This window comes from Mus musculus, chromosome 12 (assembly GCF_000001635.26).
Source record: "Mus musculus strain C57BL/6J chromosome 12, GRCm38.p6 C57BL/6J".
Lineage (NCBI taxonomy): Eukaryota > Metazoa > Chordata > Mammalia > Rodentia > Muridae > Mus > Mus musculus.
The window spans coordinates 87452124-87472758 of NC_000078.6; the positions used below are offsets into that span (position 1 = coordinate 87452124).

At 42.7% G+C, this 20635-nt stretch overlaps 1 protein-coding gene across 1 annotated transcript in view; it reads right to left on the reverse strand.

The window, feature by feature from the left end:
• The window catches only part of Snw1 (SNW domain containing 1), a 22390-nt gene extending 2214 nt beyond the window's left edge, over window positions 1-20176 (reverse strand). The window contains exons 1-12 of the mRNA NM_025507.2: window positions 20125-20176; window positions 16487-16640; window positions 12427-12588; window positions 9739-9834; window positions 9542-9648; window positions 8284-8388; window positions 7298-7367; window positions 6770-6835; window positions 4729-4845; window positions 3467-3608; window positions 1735-1831; window positions 459-576 (exon numbers count right to left, since the gene is read on the reverse strand). Of these exons, the coding sequence (NP_079783.2) occupies window positions 459-576; window positions 1735-1831; window positions 3467-3608; window positions 4729-4845; window positions 6770-6835; window positions 7298-7367; window positions 8284-8388; window positions 9542-9648; window positions 9739-9834; window positions 12427-12588; window positions 16487-16640; window positions 20125-20138 (1248 nt within the window). The 5' untranslated portion in view covers window positions 20139-20176. The remainder of the gene's footprint in view (window positions 1-458; window positions 577-1734; window positions 1832-3466; window positions 3609-4728; window positions 4846-6769; window positions 6836-7297; window positions 7368-8283; window positions 8389-9541; window positions 9649-9738; window positions 9835-12426; window positions 12589-16486; window positions 16641-20124) is intronic.
• Between the last annotated feature and the right edge of the window lie 459 nt (window positions 20177-20635).

The window sequence follows — 20635 nt, forward strand, 5'->3', positions numbered from 1 at the left end:
TAAAGACAATTCCTAACATCAACTTCCAACATTAACATATGCATGTACACACAAGTGCCTACACAGGCAAACATGCATACAAATGAAAATGGAAAAAAGAAACCTCTTCCCCAAACCCAACAGTCTAGCTTCATATGTTGTGCGTCCACCTCCATTGTTTCAAAGGATTGAAATGAATAGACTTGGAACAATGCCAGGAATATAAAACATCAAAAAAAAGCATTGTTGCTTGGAAGAACTTACATGCTATCTCTAAATCTCAAACCATTCAGTCACAAGTTATCCCTGGGACGAGCTAAGACTACACTTACTATCTTCAATGAACAACAATATGAAGATATATGTCTTTAAAACAAACCCTTTCCTTTCCAACTTGCTTTAGTTATGGTGTTTTGTCACAACAATAGAAACCATAAGAAATCTACATACAAGATGAAGGTGTTTCTAGTTCCCCATACCTTGGATTGGTTGAAGAGCCTTTGGTCATACTGAACTTCATTGGAAGTTCGAGGATTGGGCACACCAAGAGCAATGACTTCACTGATGTCTCGATTTTCATTTCTCTGTAGTTTTGACCTATTTGAAATAATTATTAATACACTTCACAGACAAGAGGAATATATGCAAAATAAGTACAACCCCCCTCAGAAGCCAAGTGTGAATGTGTTATACTTAAGTCTTATGGACATATATGGTCTGATGATACACAGTCACACCAGCAGCCCTGAGACTACTTCAGATGCATGCTTAGAAATGGTGGCTATGAGTCTATAATTGGGTCCTCTTAGCTCAGAAGAACACACGAGGCTGTTTCTTGGATACAAATGGATGCATCGCACACCTTCCATCCTTCTCAGTGGGCTATACTCAGCTCTGACCTAACTACATACAGTAATTTTTAACCTACTAGGATTCCATGACGTGACAGAAAACATGGCAATGACTAATTACATGACTCTGACATTACACTAATCCCTCTCCTGTTTTAGGATAAATGCAATCGAGATCTCAATGAAGCTACAGTAACTGTCACCACTTACAAGATGCTTAGGCCTTAGAATATTTCTATAGACAATTTTATTTTCATCCAATTACTAGTTCATAGGCACTTTACTGGTTTTAACTTGAAACTGTTGATTGGATCAGCTTCTAGCATTATCAGAGTGTGGAAAATCACTCATATGGGAAGAAAGCGTTTCTTATTTGCATTTAGCACAAACCCTAAATTCCACCTTTGGAGCACAGCATTTTCTGGACTTTGAAGCAACCTCAGTCCTCAGGCACTTGTGACTCACAAACTTTGCTGATGCCTACTTTATGTTCCTATAAATGAACTGGGTTTGTTTTACCCCACTTCATTTCCCCATTCTTTAAAGCCCTGTTCTGAATGTTAAAGTCTGTCACTAAGGCTATGGTGCCTGGCTTTCCACCTACACATAGGTATGCAGCAGCTCATTCCACCACTTGGGAGTCAAAAGGCACACACTAGAACAACTTTATCCTTCCCTTCTTTGCCATAGACATGATCTGGAAACCTTTTCCTATCCCAGAGATTCTCAAGGCTAAGTACTACTACTAACTACTACAAGGTTTAGAACAAACAGGGAACTTTCTGGGGAGCTTCAATTCTGTTAAGATAAACCATTTGAATGTGGCAAAGTTAGTTCTTAATTTATTACCAAGTTAGAGAAATGCCCTTCTTCCTGACCCACATTTATGCAGGTAGCAACCCACCTCTTATCAGGAGCTGCCCTGGAAAGGTTCCGGTCATGCTGTCTCTCTTTTCGCCTGTCATGACGGATTTCATCTCTCTCACGGGCCTCTCCATCCTCTGTGGACACAGTTCAAAATTAGCTTGTCACTGTATTAGCTACTCTATTTTTTGCAAGAGGCTCTTTAACCTTAGAAAATGCTATATTTTCCTATGGTTTGGAGGCATTGGCCTAGGCTTGCCTCCAACTCTGGCTCCCGTGTCCCACCCTGCTGCTGGGATTAGAGGTGTGCACCACTACTCCTTTGTGGTCACACTCAGCCCTTTAACGTTCCTTGCAGTCAATTTAAATCCAGGTTTGTGGACTGGCGACTCCTACTTCAGCCACAAGTTACCGAAAGGCACCTAAGTAGAAAGCTGGATTGGAGCTGAGAGGTGAGCATGTGGTGAAAATCCAGCCATGCTAATTGTTTTCCAAAATTAACCAGAGTCTAGGTGGAGAGGGTCATTTCATCACACACTGCTTTTCACCTCTTCTTCCTTAGGTTTGAAAATTGTCATGATAAAATGCAAAGGAAGGGCTGGGGCAATGGCTCAGTGGGTAAAGTGTCTGCTGTTCCAGCATGAGGACCTGAGTGTGCATCTCTAGCAGCCAGGCTAGACTCTACAGTGTGTCTGTCGGAAACTCCTCTAGGCAGCCAAGGGGTGAGCTTCTGACTCAGTGAGACCCTGTCTCAAAACCAGAAATAGTGACTGATTGAGCAAGGCCACTCAATGCCACCTCTCGCCTCCACATGCACACATCCACATTAGTGTACATACACACATATACCACACCACACAGAATCTTTTAGCAAATGGAAAGAAAGTAGAATCATGTACAGGCTCTTGTTGGAGCTTGCTACCCAGGCAGCCTAGCTAAATTGGTGAGCTCCAGACAGAGTCTTTGTTTCAAAAAATAAGGTGACTGGCCAGCTTTAATAGTGCCACAAAAGCCACTGTGGGAGGAATGGGGGAATTAGCAGTGTTATCCAAGTGTTGGACCTGCACACCATAATCCCAACCTGTCTGGCTGGGTGAGCCCACTGGTGCAGCAGGGCAGTGATGTTATGGGGCTGACCTCTTGCTTTTGGGTCAGATCCCTAACTACTCTGGCACATGTAGAGTGTTCTGACACATTCTCCTATGTAGAGATCGGGTATACTGGGGTAAAGTCAAGGGCTTTTATAGTCAACTGTCTTTCCATCTAGAATGTTCTTCTACCACATAGCCACATGGTTTACTTCCAATTTTTTTTTTTTTTACTAATATTAGCTTTTACAAGTAAGGCCTCTTCTGACAAGCCTTTCCTTCTGGCACTTTTATATCCTGTTTTATTTTTATTTATCCATTGTATTATATACTATATGATTGATTTCATTCACTTTTGTTGTTGTTTTGGAGATGAGATCTTACTAAGTAGCCCTGACCTTCCTCAAAGTTTCTGTCTTTCCTCCTCAGCCTCCTCAGTGCTGTGAGCAGAGGTATACTACCAAGTGAGTTACTCCCATATTAAAGATTTCTTTTAGATATGTACTTCTTTTTTTGGTAACCCAGTTCTACATTATTTCTGATATGTCAATTTTTCTTGTACATATAAACTACTTTTGTATGCTGTAAGAGACAATCCCCGCCCCCCCTCCTCCGTGCATGGAGACTTTCTAAAATGACATATACATTATCACAAAGTAAATTTCACAATGAGAATTGTCATACCTTTCTCCACGTGGGTTTTGATTCCAGCTCTCCTTTCTCTGGCTTTCTGGGCCATTTCTCTAAGTTTCTCTTCATGTTTCTCCTTTTCTTTTTGAGCCATCTTTCTCTCTACCTGGGCTCGCATTTCCACCGCTTCACGAGCCTGTTTAGTAAAGTGAGATGTTAAGTGGAACTCACAATGGGATACATGTTTACAGCTATCTTCCAACTCCTTACTAAAGTCTGCTGGTAAAAGCAAGACTTTATGTTTGTTGCTGCTAAAAAGAATATACGCTTTGGAAGGCTGGGTTTTTGTCTTTAGGGAATGTTTTAATGATGCAACCACAGCAAGTCCAGTTGATGTTTATAAGTTAAGTACATTACTAATGCTTTCTTACAATCCAAAAATGAAATATTGGCCGAGCACAACAGCCAGCACCTAGCACAAAGCAGATCATCTCAGTCCATGAGTTCAAAACCAGGCTGGGATGTGCTGGGCACAGCGGTACATGACAGTAACCCCAGCACTTGGAAGGCAGAGGCAGCTGAGTTTGTGTGTGTTTGTTCCAAGGCAGCCAGGGCTATGTAGAGAGATCTTGTCTCAAAAACAATACAAAGGATACCAGGCTGACCCATAGTGAGATTCAGCCTCAAATGTAAGTAATTAGGTAGCTAAATGTCTCTGGACATGGAAGTGCATACCTGCAACCTAGAAATCAGGGGGCGGAGGCAGAAGGACTGCACTGAGTTCCAGCATAGCTGGAGCTTGAAACTCAGATCCTATCTCAAAAACCAAAATCTACCAAAATTTAAGTATACTTTATCTTAAGACAAAATCTTTGCCTATATCTGAAAGACTTTAGTAAAACAATCAAACGAAATCTAATAAAATTTGAGTTATTTGAATTTGCATGTGTATATCAATACAACACTAAATTTGTATTTATATGTCAATAGCCAATACCATCAATGCCATTTGTGAGTGAACTAAATGACAATCTTTACCTACCCCTCCCTACAAATGTCCTTTTGAGAAATATCTACATCTAAAATAGAAGAAAACTGTACAACATACAACTGTGCCTAGTAATCTTCAAAGAACGAGGTCAGCCTAGGAAACCACTACTCTGGCACAGGGGGATCATCACTGCTAGGGGGTCTCCGGACAGAGCTGCAGCTAGCCCCTGCTGCATCAGCACACTCAATCAGTGTCCTCTGGTACCTGAGGTAAACTGATGTGGGCTCATGATACAAGAACATTCAGCAAAGTGTAAAAGACCAACCTTCCGATCAGCAATGTAGAGCGCTTCAGCCAGTTTGGCAAAATTTTCATTTATGTGGACAGTCTGAAGTCCTCTTCCATCAGCAGCCAGCCGTTTATCTAATGGGATCGTATACCCCTGAAATGGGAGCAGAAGATAGGTCAGCACCGTGGGCTGCAGCCATCACGTAACATTAACTAGCACATGCCTATTCTGAGAACCACTCGCTTTTCTATTTCTCACAGTTCTTTTCACACAACAGGAAATGCCCTGGATGGAGGGTCTGTGCTCTAACCACCCTACTAACCACATGAGGCTAGCAACACAACTCCCCATCTCAAGGAAGGTGGGGCAGAGTGCCAAGGGATGGCGAAAAATCTAGAGTTACTACATGGATGAACCAAGTCTGGATCACTAGCATGATGCAAAAGCCAAGCATTTAAATGAAGACTATTGTCCAATGTCAAACTATAGTAAAACCAAGTCATAAGAATGCAGACAAACTGCGAGAACACAGGGAATATGCTGAACATCTGTTGGAATTGTACCTTTCCGGCCTGGTTTTATTTTTCCAGATTGCTAACTCCATTGTCTGTCTCCTAATACGAAGCAGTGCTAGCTGGGTGTGCTGCTAAAGTCTGCAACAACACGAGAGGATTCCAAGTTCAGGACTGGCCTGGCCCCATAGCAAGTTCCAGGCTACAGACTGAGACCTTGGCACCAAAGCAAAATATAAAGAACCTCCCATCTGAAAAGAACCCAGAGATTAATGAAGACCCAGTGTTTCAGAGCTGTTTCAACACCTCACAGCGTTACATAGACACGAATCAACCCACGTAAGATGGACCAGAGCTTGGGCTGACAAGATGGCTCAGCGGGTAAGAGCACACTGACAGCTCTTCCAAAGGTCTTGAGTTCAAATCCCAGCAATCACATGGTGGCTCACACCTGTAATGAGATCTGACGCCCTCTTCTGGTGCATCTGAAGTCAGCTATAGTGTACCTATCTATGTATAATAATAAATAAATCTTAAAAAACAAACAAACAAAAAACAAAACATTATTTTAAAAAGATGGTCTAGAGTCTTTCCAGTGGAAGGTGACTATGTAATTTTATATTTAATTCCTGGCTTAAAGCTGCTGCCGTCACCCACCACTGAGTCATGGAGTAGGACTCCAAGCCTGTAAGGAATAGGAATCAGGAAATGGATCCGGATTTTACAGATCCTCACTAATTCTGGAAACTCTGGCAGTTCATATACATAGGAATTTTTGTGTTTGTTTTTGAGTTTTTCTATGTATTTGGGACTCTCTATTCAACCTTGGCTGTCCTGAAACTCACAGTTAGATCAGACTGGCCTCAAACCTATAGATTCCCCTGCCTCTGCCTCAACATGTCCTGCAACACAAAGGTTTATTTTTAGAGCTTATTTTTTAGAGAGGATCTTGCTATGTAGTTCAGAGTAGCCTTCAACTTGTTATCCTCCTGCTTCATTTCTTGTGTGCAGGAATCACAAGCATGCAACACCACTCCTGACAACTGTGAGAACAGCAACACTACACAGAAGAATAGCTAAAAATAAATAAAGTAGTGAGACCCTCCTAACCATGTCCCCACCCCAGGACACTCTGCGGGTTTTCTTCATGTGAACATAGAGACTGGAAAGAATTCTAACCTAGAAGTTTGACCTTCATGAAGAACTGTATCTTCAATCAAGAGGGTATTTTTTTCTCTCTCTTTTTTCCCCCTTATCTATGTGTTTCTGACAGCTATAATATACCAGAGAGATTTACATGGTATTCAAATGCCTGGCATAGCATATTTCTAGTGTCGTTTAAAATGCCCCATGAAGCTGTCTATTTCTTTGGGGGTACATCAGGGCTCAGATGCTGACTGTGTGCACTTCCACTGAGCTCTGCCCTCAGCAGTTGTAACTTCTTAGTGGGAATGTTAGGCTAACCGAGGAGCTAAGACTTCAAGGAATGTTCCCAGGCTCCGACTCCTTCCTGAGCAATCCCCAGGGACAGCCCCAGGAGACAGTGTGTGAATGAAGGTAATCACCTTAGCGTTCTTCCAGTTGGAAATACAAGGCGGGATCTTCCACTCTTGTTGTTCCTTTACAGTCATCTGAAAGCAGGTGAGAAGAGACGTGTTTATTACAGTCTAACTGGAAGCCCAAATACGACCCTCCCCACGGACATCTCTACATGCATCAACACAGGACGACAATTGCAGTAAAATCTCTGCTGGGGTGGACTATGGCGTGAACTGTAGTCACAGGAGCACTAATGTGAAGAAAGGAGAAGAGTTCAGATTATCAGAAATGTTAGACAGTACTTTTCCATACTTAGACATGGCTGACTGGGAGGAGTGGGGCAATATGGCAGCTTTCAGATGAAAACGGCAACTGTGCAACTCAAAAAGGATCTGTCCACTCCCTGACTTCAGAGCTCGAGCTGCTGCGGGTAAGCCAGCATGCTCCCACGGACTCATTCTCAGAAGCACACCGAACTATACTTTAGTCTTAACTGGGTCCATTTAGTTCGTAAAACTAGAATCACAAGTGAGACTTGACTATAGCAGGATTACCTTCCGACTAGGAGAGTGCATTACAGGTGCAGGAGGAGACGGTGGTCCCCGGGGAATTTTCTTATTAATCCTGAAGAATAAATTAGAGAGAAACAGTCAGAGCACAAGGCTTGCTTTTGTCAGCTGGTAAATACGGCCACTGTCACCACTCACCTCACAGTACAATGCACTCCCAGGTTGATAAAAGTGACCCACAATGAATTAAACATGACGCATACGACCCAGTCACCTGGGTAACAATCTAGACAGTGAGCATCCTCACCCCTCACCTTGTGCATGACCCAGATCTCTCCCCACCCACTTCTCCATGGGCAACCACTCGACTGTCTATAACTAAGTGTAAATTCACTTTCTAGAATTCTTTAAAATTAATTCATTTAATATCTGTGTGTGAGGTAGGTATGCATGTACCCTGGGAAGTGTGGACGTCAGAGAACAACTATCAAGGAGTGGGTTCATGTCTCATGCCATGTGAGTTCAAGGAACTGACCTCTAGTCATCGGATTGGCAGAAAGTGTCTTTAACCTCTGAGCCATCCAGCTGACACCATGGTCTAGAGTTTTATATATACACACAGAAACATAACATTGTATTATGTGTTTCTGTCTGGCTTCTTTCATGTAGTGTAATTATTTTCAGACTCATCTGAAAAGGCTTTTCTTGGCCTAATATTCCAGGTACTGATGTACCAATGTTTGCTTATCTATTTACCTGTTGATGAACATGTGGGACACTTTTCTTGTTTGATACTTAAAAATATAAATATATTTATGTAAGTACAGTGTAGCTGTCTTCAGATACACCAGAAGGTGGCATTGGATTTTAGATGGTTCTAAGACACCATGTGGCATAAGATTGCTGGGAATTGAACTTCAGACCTCTGGAAGAGCAGTCAGTGCTCTTAACCACTAAGCCATCTCTCCAGCTCCCTCTTGTTTGATACTTTAAAACAGCAGCAGTTCACTCTTGTGAAACAGTATACTTACTTGAATCTTGGAGGCTCCATTGGGTCTTTCTGCATTTCTACCATCCGAATGACCCTCTGTTTAGCTCCAGAATTGAATGCTACTCCTTGCTGAGATGGTGTGTAGCTAAAGAAAGTAGATTAAAATTAAAGGTGTAATTAGTTCAAGCTTTGTTGGTAGGTATTTGTCTTTTACTACAGTCCAAAGTGACCATACTTCCAACTCTGCAGAAAGTTCTGATATAAAATCACCACACATTTAGGCAGGGCAGCCAGATACAGACTAGAAAAGCAACAGAAACCGAGTCACAAACAAGATGTGCACTCGAGTGCTTAGTGACTTCCCTTCTCATCCTCTCCACATCCCACCTGGGAAGTACTCCTCCTCAGCTTCGCAGGTCGAAAGCACCTACTTTCTCTCCCCATTATGGGAAAAAAATTGCCAGGGCTAGAAAGATGGCTCTGCTGTTAACAGCACTGACTGTTCTTCCAGAGGACCCAGGTTCAATTCCCAATACCGATATCCAATCACACTGCCTGCAACTTCAATTCATGCGGATCCCTCTTTGTGGCCTTGCAGGGTACTGGGCATGCAGGCAAAACCCTACTAACTCCATGTTTTCCTTTTTGCTCTATTCCAAGCATTCCTCACACAGTCCACTGAAGGCCCTCAACATTTAGGAACATTATAAGTGTTTATTAAATATAAAAAAAAAAGATAAACAATTGTGGTTTGGGTCATATACAACAGGAAAGGGGCTTATTCTCTAAAAAGAAACAAACCCCTAAAAATCAAAACCATAACCATTTGAAGATCACAATGGTTAACACCTCTTTTTCTTGAGACAGGGTCTCATACCAAGTAATCTTGGCAGCCCTAAGACTTAAGAGATCCAAAGGACTTTTTTTTTTTTTTTTTTTTTTTTTAAGATTTATTTATTGTTATATGTAGGTACACTGTAGCTGTCTTCAGACACACCAGAAGAGGGCATCGGAGCATCGGATATCATTGCAGATGGTTGTGAGCCACCATGTGGTTGCTGGGATTTGAACTCAGGGCCTTTGGAAGAGCAGTCAGTGCTCTTACCCGCTGAGCCATCTCACCAGCCCCCCCAAAGGACTTTTCTTATGCATTTGCACCCACCCAGCTCTAACAGTTACCATCCAAACGTGTGTATGTTAAAGAACTTCTGCAAGCAGGAGTTAACAGGCTTTGTAGGCTGGGGAGAGTTATTGAAATCCCACCTATTGAGTCTGACATGCAACTAACTCTTCCATACCGGATATACTGAGCAGGAGCCAGCTTGTCAGCTGCACGAACTGGCATGGCTGCAGCAACCTTCTGCGACACAGATTTCTCCAAGGCAACTCTAGTCTTTTCTGTTATCTGAAACAAGAAGCACCATGTTGAGTGGTTTGGAAATTAGTAAGGACATAAAGTCATCTAAAATCATCACATGCATCAATTCCTCGTTACCTCTTTAATTGCCTCTTCATCGGGCCGTTGCAGGTCTGGGTCATCTGCATTCATAACCTCCTTAGGAACCAGGTCAGTGTATTTGCTGTAAATGACCTAGAGTCCAAACACAAGCAGGCTTAGGGATACAGAGAATGGAAAAGCAGCCTCATTAAGTCAAAGTCAGTCTAGATGTCAACACGTTCTTGTAGCATATTTTCACATTTAGGATACCTAGCTTTGTGGTTCAGATTTTAAAACTAAAATTGCTTAAAATACTCAAGTCAGTATCCAGATACATTCTGCCAATAAGATCTTGTGCGTTAGTGATCTCTAGTTGAGGCTCACTACAACTTGAAATTGATGACGATACGCATTGCCTATGGCTCCACTGTTTTCCTGTCTGTCTTTGTGAGAGACAACCTGACCAAACCCTCAGGGAGGAAAGGTTTACTTGGCTTACAATTCCAAGTCAGAGTCTATTGCTGAGAGAAGTCACGGCAGAACTCGCACTGCTAGTACTCACATCAGACCCAGTCAGAAGCAGAGACAATGACCCTCGCTGTTTGCTCCCATTTAGCCTTCTTTCCTTACACAGTACAGGAATCTCTCTGTCTAGGGACTGTGGTGCCTATAGTGGCCTGACTTCTACATGTGGCCAACTCCGTTTAGACAATTCCTCAACTGAGGCTCCCTTCCCAAGTGATTCTGGGGTTATAGCAAATTAACAAGACAAACGAATTATCCCAGTATATAACTTGTTCTATATTCAATTTTAGGATTACTTCATGAATTCTATCAGGACCAGCAAAGTTCCTAACTCACCCTCAAATAAGATAGGGCCACATATCAGACATACCCAAGTGCCTGGCTCAGAACATTCTACACAAGGTATTTATTTCCCAGAGTTGTAAACTGAAATGTTTAGCTTACTGTGTTGAAGAATGAAAAGGATTGGAAAAGAGAGAATTTAGCAGAGGTTTAACTGACACACGAGCCACCGCTAGCATCATGTTTTAAGCGTGTTTACTTCATAAGGAACCGAGAAGCACACAACAATGAGAAGAGTAAGGATCAGTACATGAGGACCACATAGCAGGAACCCACCTCAAAAGCCGGATTCCTTTTTAGGGTGTGAAAAATCTACCCCACCACAAACTGAAAATCTTCTAACACGGCAGAAGAGCACTGAGATTACCACCAAGAGTTGACCACTTTTACACGGCAGTCATCACAGGGAGCTCCTAAGTCAATGGCTTCCAAGTAGTCATGTTTGTTTGACATAGTCTCAATACTAATTTAGTACATAAGAGCCATTTTGTGCTTATTTGGGTATTCCAAAGTTAGCAGGAGTGAGATTCTAGCATCTTACAAGGCAGAGTGAGGGGCATCTGAGGAGCAGGATTCCTCTGTGATAATTGACTATGAAGTCTGGCATCCTACAGCCTGAAAACCTAATGTGCCGGAGAAACTCGGCATATCTCAGTACGCAACATGGCTGGGAGGAGTCCTCGGAAAACTACTCAGAAGGTAGGAGCATAGAGATTTACTCATTAGAGAAAAGCAGGCCCGGGTATGGATATAGCTTCTGGCCTCTACAGGCACAGGCATATTCACATATGTAAAAATAAAACCTTGCTAAACCATAAAGAGAAAGCAGCAAGTCATCCGACTGCTGGGCTGACAAGAACAGGACTGAAAGGTGAGCCTCTTAACACATATACCACACCATGTTGCCTGCAATATATAAACAAGCTAGCAACATGGGATTTATCACAAGGTCAGCTGAGGTCGCTGGAGTTTGGGAGGAGGGATTAAAGACATTCCTTTAGGTACTATCGCTCACAGAATGTTTTCCACAAAATAGCTGCAGAAGGAAAACTGTACATATTGGCAGTTTTTAAGATATCACTGAAGTCCACACAAGTTCTATCAAAATATATCCCAAGAACCACTTCCTCACAGGTTTCTCTTATGAGTGTCTTAGGAATTGTAGTTTTAAATGCACAGAGAACAATGGTCATAGGTTTTTCTCTAATATGAAGTGTTTTCCCCCCATCTTATGCCTATCGCTAACACTGGACAAGGTTGTGACTTTAGGGCAGTGGTTCTCAACCTTCCTAATGCTTTTTTTCCCCCCCCCTGGAGATAGGGTTTCTCTGTGTAGCCCTGGTTGTCCTGGAACTCACTCTGTAGACCAGGCTGGCCTCGAACTCAGAAATCCCCCTGCCTCTGCCTCCCAGGCATGCTTTGACTTTTTAATACCGTTCCTTATGTCATTGTATGGTGAACCATACAATTACTTTGTTGCTACTTCATAACTGTAATTTTCCCTCTGTTATGAATTATAATGTAAATATCTGATATGCAGGATGTCTACTATGTAACCCCAAAGGGGTTGTGACCACAGGTTCAGAGCTGCTGTCCCACGCTGTAATCCAGGGAAAGGCCCATGTCCCAAAACATATCTAGAAGTAAAGATCCACTGAGAGCTTGCCATATCTTAGCATCACTGAAACTGAGGAGACTTTCTGCTTCTATCAAGTATAAGGGGAAACAGAACAAAGCTAGGCCTTCAAAGTAGTTCCTCACCGTTACTGTTACACAGTCCACAATGGCAAGTGGCTTATCATTTCCCCACAATGCAATACATTTCACAAAATATTTATCAATACAAAAAACAAGCAAGCAAAACCAATGAGAGATTACCTTGTCTTTGGACTGTCCCTGCCGAGCAATTGCATCATACTTAATTTTCCCTTCAGGATCCACCTGAATGGCCAGAGCATTCGACATTTTTTTCTTTCGCCCCATATCCAGAGGATACTGGGCCACATGGATTTCTGGGAAAGCACCTCCATCTCCAAAATCCTGTATATTTCAAGAAAAGAAGTAAAAAGAATATTTAGTAGTAAGTAGCAAATCGTTCAAGTTAGCAAATCTGTGCTAGGTATGAATCACAGCAGTAAACAGCAGCAAGGTTTTCATCTGTGCAGTTAGTGGGCAGTGTGTAAACCAGACCGAGTGTAGGAAGCACCATGAGGATGGTGCAGGCCCTGGCAAGAGGCACTGTCATACTTTCAGAGGAGTGGCTGTGAGGGCCTTTTAAAGAAATAACACAAGTGAGACTCTCAACCAAAGCAAGCAAAGGAAGATCTAAGCTGTGGTGGTTTGAATAGGTTATGGCCCCATAGACAATGTGTGTGAATGCTTGGCCCATAGGGAGTGGCACTATTAGGGGGCGTGGCCTTGGACTAGGCGTAGCCTTGTTGAACTATATCACTGTGAAGATAAGCTTTACTGTCTTTTATATGCTCGGGCAATGCCTGTGTGGCACACAGTCTCCTTCTGCTGCCTTTGTATCAAGATGTAAAATTCCCAGGTCTTTCTCCAGCACCATGTCTGCCTCGACACTGCCATGCTTTCCACCATGATAATGGACTAAACCTCAGAAACTGTAAGCCAGCCCCAAGTAAATGTTTTCCTTTATAAGAGTAGCCTTGATCACAGGATCTCTTCATAGCCATAAAACCCAAAATCAGACAAAAGGGAACCATTTTCCTTTTCTTTTTCGGTAAGCTATGGGGGGTGTGGGGGGGGGGGGAGGAGGGGCAGAGGGAGAAGGAGAGTGTGTGAGTGAGTGTGTGTGTGTATGCTGGGATTGAAGGCATACATCACCATGTCTGGCTCCTCTAATAGTTTTAAATCAACACAGTCTTTGTTGATTTACATAGACTTTGTTGATTTAAAACTGAAAAACAAAAAACCCCAAACAAACAAACAAACAAAAAAACGGGGCTAGTGAGATGGCTCAGCGGATAAGAGTACCCGACTGTTCTTTCAAAGGTCCTGAGTTCAAATCCCAGCAACCACATGGTGGCTCACAACCATCCGTAATGAGATCTGACTCCCTCTTCTGGAGTGTCTGAAGTCAGCTACAGTGTACTCACACATAATAAATAAATAAATCTTAAAAACAAAACAAAACAAAAACCCGAAACAAACCAAAACTAAAACTGAAGTTGAAACAACTTTTGGTCCTGAATAGATTACATAAGGTACACTCAACTCCTGTTACCAAGATTGTTAGAAAAAGGGAAATTCATCAACAAGCATATTTACTGGAAAACAACAACAACAAAAAAAACCAAAAAAAAACCAACAACCTCATTTTTTCTAAGTCTGTTTTTGTCACAGAATATTTCATTAAATCTTGGATGTGAATTCCTAGCCTCAATATGCTTATTTACTGGAGAGGGTTGTTATTTTTGAAAACCAACAAATCAAGTGAAAAAGAGCTATATTCTTGTAAATTAGGCAGAAATAAAGTCTTCCTAAGAAAAGTGCCTTCCTGTACTCAGATCATCAATCTGACTCACACTCAGATTTGCTGGGGTTCTTCAACTGTAATCAGCACAACTGTAGCTGTAGCATTATGTGGTCATTAACCCTGCCAGAAAATCACAGCTTTTACCGTGAAAACTATAACAAAATGCCTTCTTCAGAGAATAGCCACTCTCCCCAAAGCACCCTGGCATTTTCAGATTAGCTGGCCACTTGAGTTTGATTTCCAAATGAACTGCTCTGATTTGCCAGGGTATACAAAACCTTTGTTAATCAATTAAGACTAGAAAAGCTAACAGTCACCAGATGTCAGAAAGCTCAAAGGCTCTCTTGTATGAAAACTGAAGCCTGCTGTCCTCACGCAGTAATCCAGAGAAAGCCCCATGCCCCAAAACACATCTATAAGCTCTTAAAGGACACTAAGTACAATTATATAATGCCTGCCACTACCTTTTGGCTACATACAGGAATAGATTATCCAGAAGGCTGGAATGCCTTCCTATCTTGTTATGCATCACACTAATTCCAGATGGAATAAAACCAAATCCAAAATCCTTAAAAACAGCAAGATAGGCTTCACACACCAGGATTCATAAAGACCAGATGAGAACACAGACAAAACAAAACCCAACAAAACCCAGGGCTGTTACAGCAAGGCAGGGTGGGCTTTGTTAGGTGCTCTGTTTCTTGACTTGACAGAGTGGACAGAGGCATGGCAAACAAGGGAGAGACAGAGTGCAAGATGCTAATCAATGTTTCTATTCGAAGATACTAGAAACCCACCCAGAGGCAGACTGCAAAAAGGCAGAGACCTTAAGTCTACGGCAGATGTCATAACCTTATGTATAAGGCTACACGGGGCTGGAAGTTGGCTTGGTGGTGCTTAAGAGCACTGGCTACTCTTTGCAGAGAACTCAAATTTGGTTCCCAGGACCCACTTGTAACTCTTGTTGCAAGGCCCTCTTCTGACCTCCAAGGACACTGCATGAATGTGGTACACACATGTATGAGGAGGGAAAACACTCAGACATATAAAATAACTTAATCGCTCATTCTTTTTTTTTTTTTGCTTGTTGACTTTTATTTTTAGAGACAGTTTCCCTGAATTGCCCTGGCTGGCCTGGAACTCACTCTGTAGAACAGGCTGGCCTCAAACTCACAATCTGCCTGCCTCTGCCTCCCAAGTGCTGGGACTACAGGCATGTACCACCATATCCAGGTAAGGGGAGATCATTTGATATGAACACAATATATAAGTCTACTCACTGCTGACCCATCTCTTTAGCGCAGATAGGTTAAGTCTCAAGTGTTTACTGTTCTCTCCAGATAAGGAAGATGGCAAATATGTGCTATTGGGAAAAGATATGTAATGAAATATGCACAGGATTCTGAGTAATCAGTTAAATATTGTCTCCAAAGGAAATTTGTTCTTTGGAGACAAATCAGAGGTACAAAAAAATCTTTGCTTCCACCAAATCAACCAAAGTTTAGCTTTCACACTCCTAAAAATGTAGGTATGTAATATTATGACCAGGCATGTGCTAACATAATCAAACTGAAGATTTAAAAAGCACACAGCGAAATCAACCGACAAAGGAGACACTATTGGGGTTCTCCCTGAAGAAGGGTGTCTCTTCAGAGTTATGACATGGTATTATTTTCATAGTTGAAGGTGGGGTGTGAACACAACTCAAATGCAAACCCGATTCTTTTCCTTACCAAGATTTAAAGTTTATATTTATTATTACTAGTGTATGTGTGACAGAGAAAGAGAGAGGGGGAGGGAGAGAGAGAAAGAAGTGGGGGCACATGCCCACACCACAGTGCTTGCAAGAAAAAAAAAAAAAAAGTTTTGGGGGCTGGAGAGATGGCTCAGTGGTTAAGAGCACTGACTGCTCTTCCAGAGGTCCTAAGTTCAATTCCCAGCAACCACATGGTGGCTCACAACCATCTGTAATGGGATCCAATGACCTTTTCTGGTGTGTCTGAAGACTGCTACAGTGTACTTACATATAATAAATAAATCTTAAAACAACAAAAAAGTTTTGGGAGCACGTTCTCTTTTCCCACTGTGGAATTGAATTCAAATTGTCAGGTTTGTGTAGCAAGAGCTGCTGCTTGCTGGGCCATCTGCCTCTTCTTGTATCTGTATCACTCTCTCCCATTACTCCCATTATTGTTCAAGTGCTGTAAGACCTACATTTGTAAAGGTATGCTAGTCCCTTTTGTACAAGTTGAATAGTTCAGTATGATAAGAAGCAAAACAGTGATTCTCCGGTGATCACCGACCAAGACAATGAACAGAAAGTCTATGCAAGGAAGAGCAGACTTTCTGAACTTACTATTGAATGGCTGTTAGTACTCACCATCCAGGGTTCAAATTTATCTTGCAAGTGTACAATAATATATTTTAGCCCACATTTACCTCTAATAGTCTTGGAATCCAGCCTTTCCTATATCCGTATGGGGGAGGCTCCCTTCGAGAGGAGACCAGAGAGGTCTGCAGTGATCTCTGAGATCTTGCCCTTTCTTCAGCTTCAAGTTGGTCCTGAGACAGCTGAGTAGGCGCAGGTAAAAAGCTACAGGAAATTAAAAGTCAGAATTTAATTATCACAATTCAGCTACAATATGCCTTTACTCTGCACACAGACTTTTCAATGATTATTAGAACCATTTAATATTTATTATTCTTATGTGTGGAAAGGAAAAAAATTACTCAGAGACAAACAGTAAAAATTTTGACTATGCCAAAGGCAAATGCTTGTACAGACTTAAAAGGGTGTCAGATCTCATTATGGATGGTTGTGAGCCACCATGTGGTTGCTGGAATTTGAACTCAGGACGTTCTGAAGAGCAGTCAGTGCTCTTAAGTGCTGAGCCATCTCACCAGCCCTTCTGTGTTTCTATACTTTATACAGAAGCCAGCCTCCAGCACATGGTTTCCTAAGAATCCTTCGTATTTTTTTCTTTTTTTATTAGATATTTTCTTTATATACATTTCAAATGCTATCCTGAAAGTTCCCTATAGCCCCCCCCCCTCCCCTCCCCACCCATTCCCGCTTCCTGGCCCTGGCGTTCCCCTGTACTGGGGCATATAAAGTTTGCAATACCAAGAGGCCTCTCTTCCCAGTGATGGCCGACTAGGCCATCTTCTGCTACATATGCAGCTAGAGATAGGAGCTCTGGGGGTACTGGTTAGTTCATACTGTTGTTCCACCTATAGGGTTGCAGACCCCTTCAGATCCTTGGGTGCTTTCTCTAGCTTCTCCATTGGGGGCCCTGTGTTCCATCCAATAGATGACTGTGAGCATCCACTTCTGTATTTGCCAGGCACTGGCATAGCCTCATATGAGACAGCTATAACAGGGTCCCTTCAGCAAACTCTTTCTGGCATATGCAATAGTGTCCGGGTTTGGTGGCCTTCCTAATTTTTAACAAGGCCTATTTAGGTAGTCCAGGCTGGTCTTGAACTTGTCCCTGTCTAGCCTCAGCCTCTAGAGTAATGAGATTATAGAGGAATTCCACATTATGCTACTGTGCTTTCCTATTGGTTTTTCTGTTTTCATTGTCAGCAGACAGACTCTCACTGTGTAGATCCAGCTGCTTCCCCAGTTTTGGGATTAAAGCTGTCTAGACCATGTGTATACCATCCAACTTTCTGCATTATGATTAACTATTCATTTACCAGACAGAGCAACCTGAGCTGCCATGTGGGTGCTGGGAAACATACCAGGTCCTCTGCAAGAACAGCCACTGCTTTGAACCACTGACCTATTCCTCCCCAGTCCGTATTTGCTAGTTTTATAAACAACATTTAAAAACACAGAAATGAAAGCTTTGTAGTCCTCAAGCCCGACCATTTTGAGACTTCACCTTTTAGCATTGCTGATAGGCACTCAAGACATATTATACCTCTGGCGTTCTTCTTGTGTGCATCCATTTCAAATTCTACTTTCCCTCTCATGGTCCTACTAATCTGTATCATAGTGCCTGAAGAAGACTCGAATATTTGCTATCTAAAACACTCAGTCAGCACAACTCACTCTTATTTTTCTGTACCGAGGCTAGGACCACACATCTGTTGATGTACCAGTACATCATCTGTTGGTTCCAGTTTCATTTCTGTGGCTGTTGTTAAAAAACTGCGGCAAAACACAATTTACAGGAGGAAGGGCTTATCTGATGTCTTAGTCACTGTATGTATTCTTGCACAAAACATCATGACCAAGAAGCAAGTAGGGGGAGGAAAGGGTTTATTGAGCTTACACTTACACAATGCTGTTTATCACCAAAGAAAGTAAGGAAAGGGACTCGCACAGGGCAGGAACTTGGAGGTAGGAGCTCATGCAGTACCCATGGAGGCTGCTGCTTTCTGGATTGCTTCCCCTGGCTTGCTCAGTTCGCTTTCTTATAAAACCCAGAACTACCAGCCCAGGGATGACACAACCCACAATTGGCTGGGCCCTCCCGCCTTTGATCACTAATTGAGTAAGTGCCTTACAGCTGGATCTCGTGGAGGCATTTCCTTAAGTGAGGCTCCTATCTGTGTGATAAATTGAGCTTGTGTCAAATTGACACACAAACCCAGCCAGTACATTTGGCTTTTAATTCCAGGTTAAAACCCACGAGAGATGTCAAGGCAGCTAGTGAAATCCCACAGACAATCAAGAGCAAGAGGGACTTGCTTTCTTGCAGAGAAGGAAGGAGGGAGGCAAGCAGGCAGGCAGGCTAGGCACCATGTAAGCTGCTTGCTGGTTGGCAGAGTGGCTTATACTCATCTAGCTTATACTGTTCAGGATATCCCGCCTAGGGAATGGAGCAGCCATTAGTGGTTTGGATCTTCCTGCATCTCTTAGCAAGAAAAACAATCCTTTCCAGACATGTCCATAAGCCAATCTGTTCTAGGCAATTTTTTCACCTGATATCTTTTGACCAGGTGTTAAGCAGACAGTTAAAGCTAACCAGGTCAGTGTTATTCTGTTTTTGTTTTTAAATCCTGGCCTTAAACTACCTATACAGACCTGATTGGCCTTGGAACTCTGAGATCCTCCCGCCTGCACTATTTTCATCCGTGTACCCACTTGTCCATCTTCCCGGTTTAAAAAAAATTTTTTTTTCATTCTACATATACTACCTCTAGGGCAAAGCAGGACAACAAACCTTAATTCATATAACCAAAATATTCTTAGGATTCATATTGTTATGAGCCAGGAAAAAATATGAGAAGTGGGTTTAACAGGTACAATCCAAGGCCCTAAAGTGAATACCTTCTTTAAAATCAGACTTTTCCAGCTGAGTTTGCATGGAAAGTTTTTCCACTTACAGCAGTTGGGAGTTACATAACTTTTTGGAAGTCTCCCACTTAGCATTTTCTTTTCCTTAAAGGTTGGAAACACTTTACATACAGTAACCAGGGCAACCAGGAACAGCAAAAGCCGGAGGTGGTTCTATGTACAAAAGAAATTCTAAGATCCAAAGTTAAAAGGTGGAGCGGCGCGCATTTAGTCAACAGCAGCCCCTACTGCTGTCAATTAAAAAAAAACTTGGTCGGTTCTCGGACGTTCCCAACTCTTTGTTTTTTTGTTTTGTTTTTTTTTTTTTTTTTGCAAAAATCTTTGTTTCGGGAGAGAGAGAGTAGCAGGAGAAAATGAGAAGCACAAAACATACAAGCGGCTGGAAAGCCTCCCACGAGACGGGCGAGCTTTGCTTAGCGGGGTTAAATAAGCCGCGGCTTCGCAGTGCAACCATCTCAGCCCGCAGTCCACAAGGCGCTCGTCAATCTACCGCGCCGCTTACGCGAAGCACATGTGAGGTCCTCGCGGCGAGGCCATGTCAGGGCTCTCGGAACAGGGGGGGGCGAACTCAACCCGGGAAGCCCCGAAGGAAAGACCCCGGCTTCGGCGCGGCCTAGTCGCGGAGGAAGCCCGAGAGAGGTTCCAGCCACGGTTTTGACTAAGTTACTTCTGCGCCTCAGGCCAGGTCACAGCCCGAACAGTACGGGCAGAAAGGAAAAGATGTGTACTCCAGACCCTTCCGTATCGAGGACCCAAATCAACAACCCACCTGGTGAGCGCCATCTTCTTCCGCTTCTTCCTGCGCAGGCCACAACGTCGCCGGGCGAGTCTTGCCCGGGAACGAGGAACACAATGGAAAAATGCTCACTGCGCAGGCGCTCTGACCGAACGGCCCTCTGGGCCTTGTAGTTCTTTGAGAGAGACTTGTGACAGCCAGTCTGTTGAAAGTGCGTTAGCAACAACTACCTTAGCATACGAAATTCCTTACTTCTGTAGATTTTACAGGCTACAGGGTCTCTGTTTAACATGTCAGTAGTGATAATACAAAATATGATATAAAGCCTTATTTTGGGACGCTAATACTATTATCCAACTCTGCTTTAAGGCCGCTACACATAGTACTGCTTAAGAGTTTTGAATAGGATGCAAAGTCTGGCTGATCCCCCACTATAAGCCACCCTCCGTGCATATAGTTAATCGTTGTGTTAACAGTCATCTACTTTAAATTTTGCTTCACGAATGAATTATTTAAAAAACAGTGTGGGGTGTGGCAAATAAAG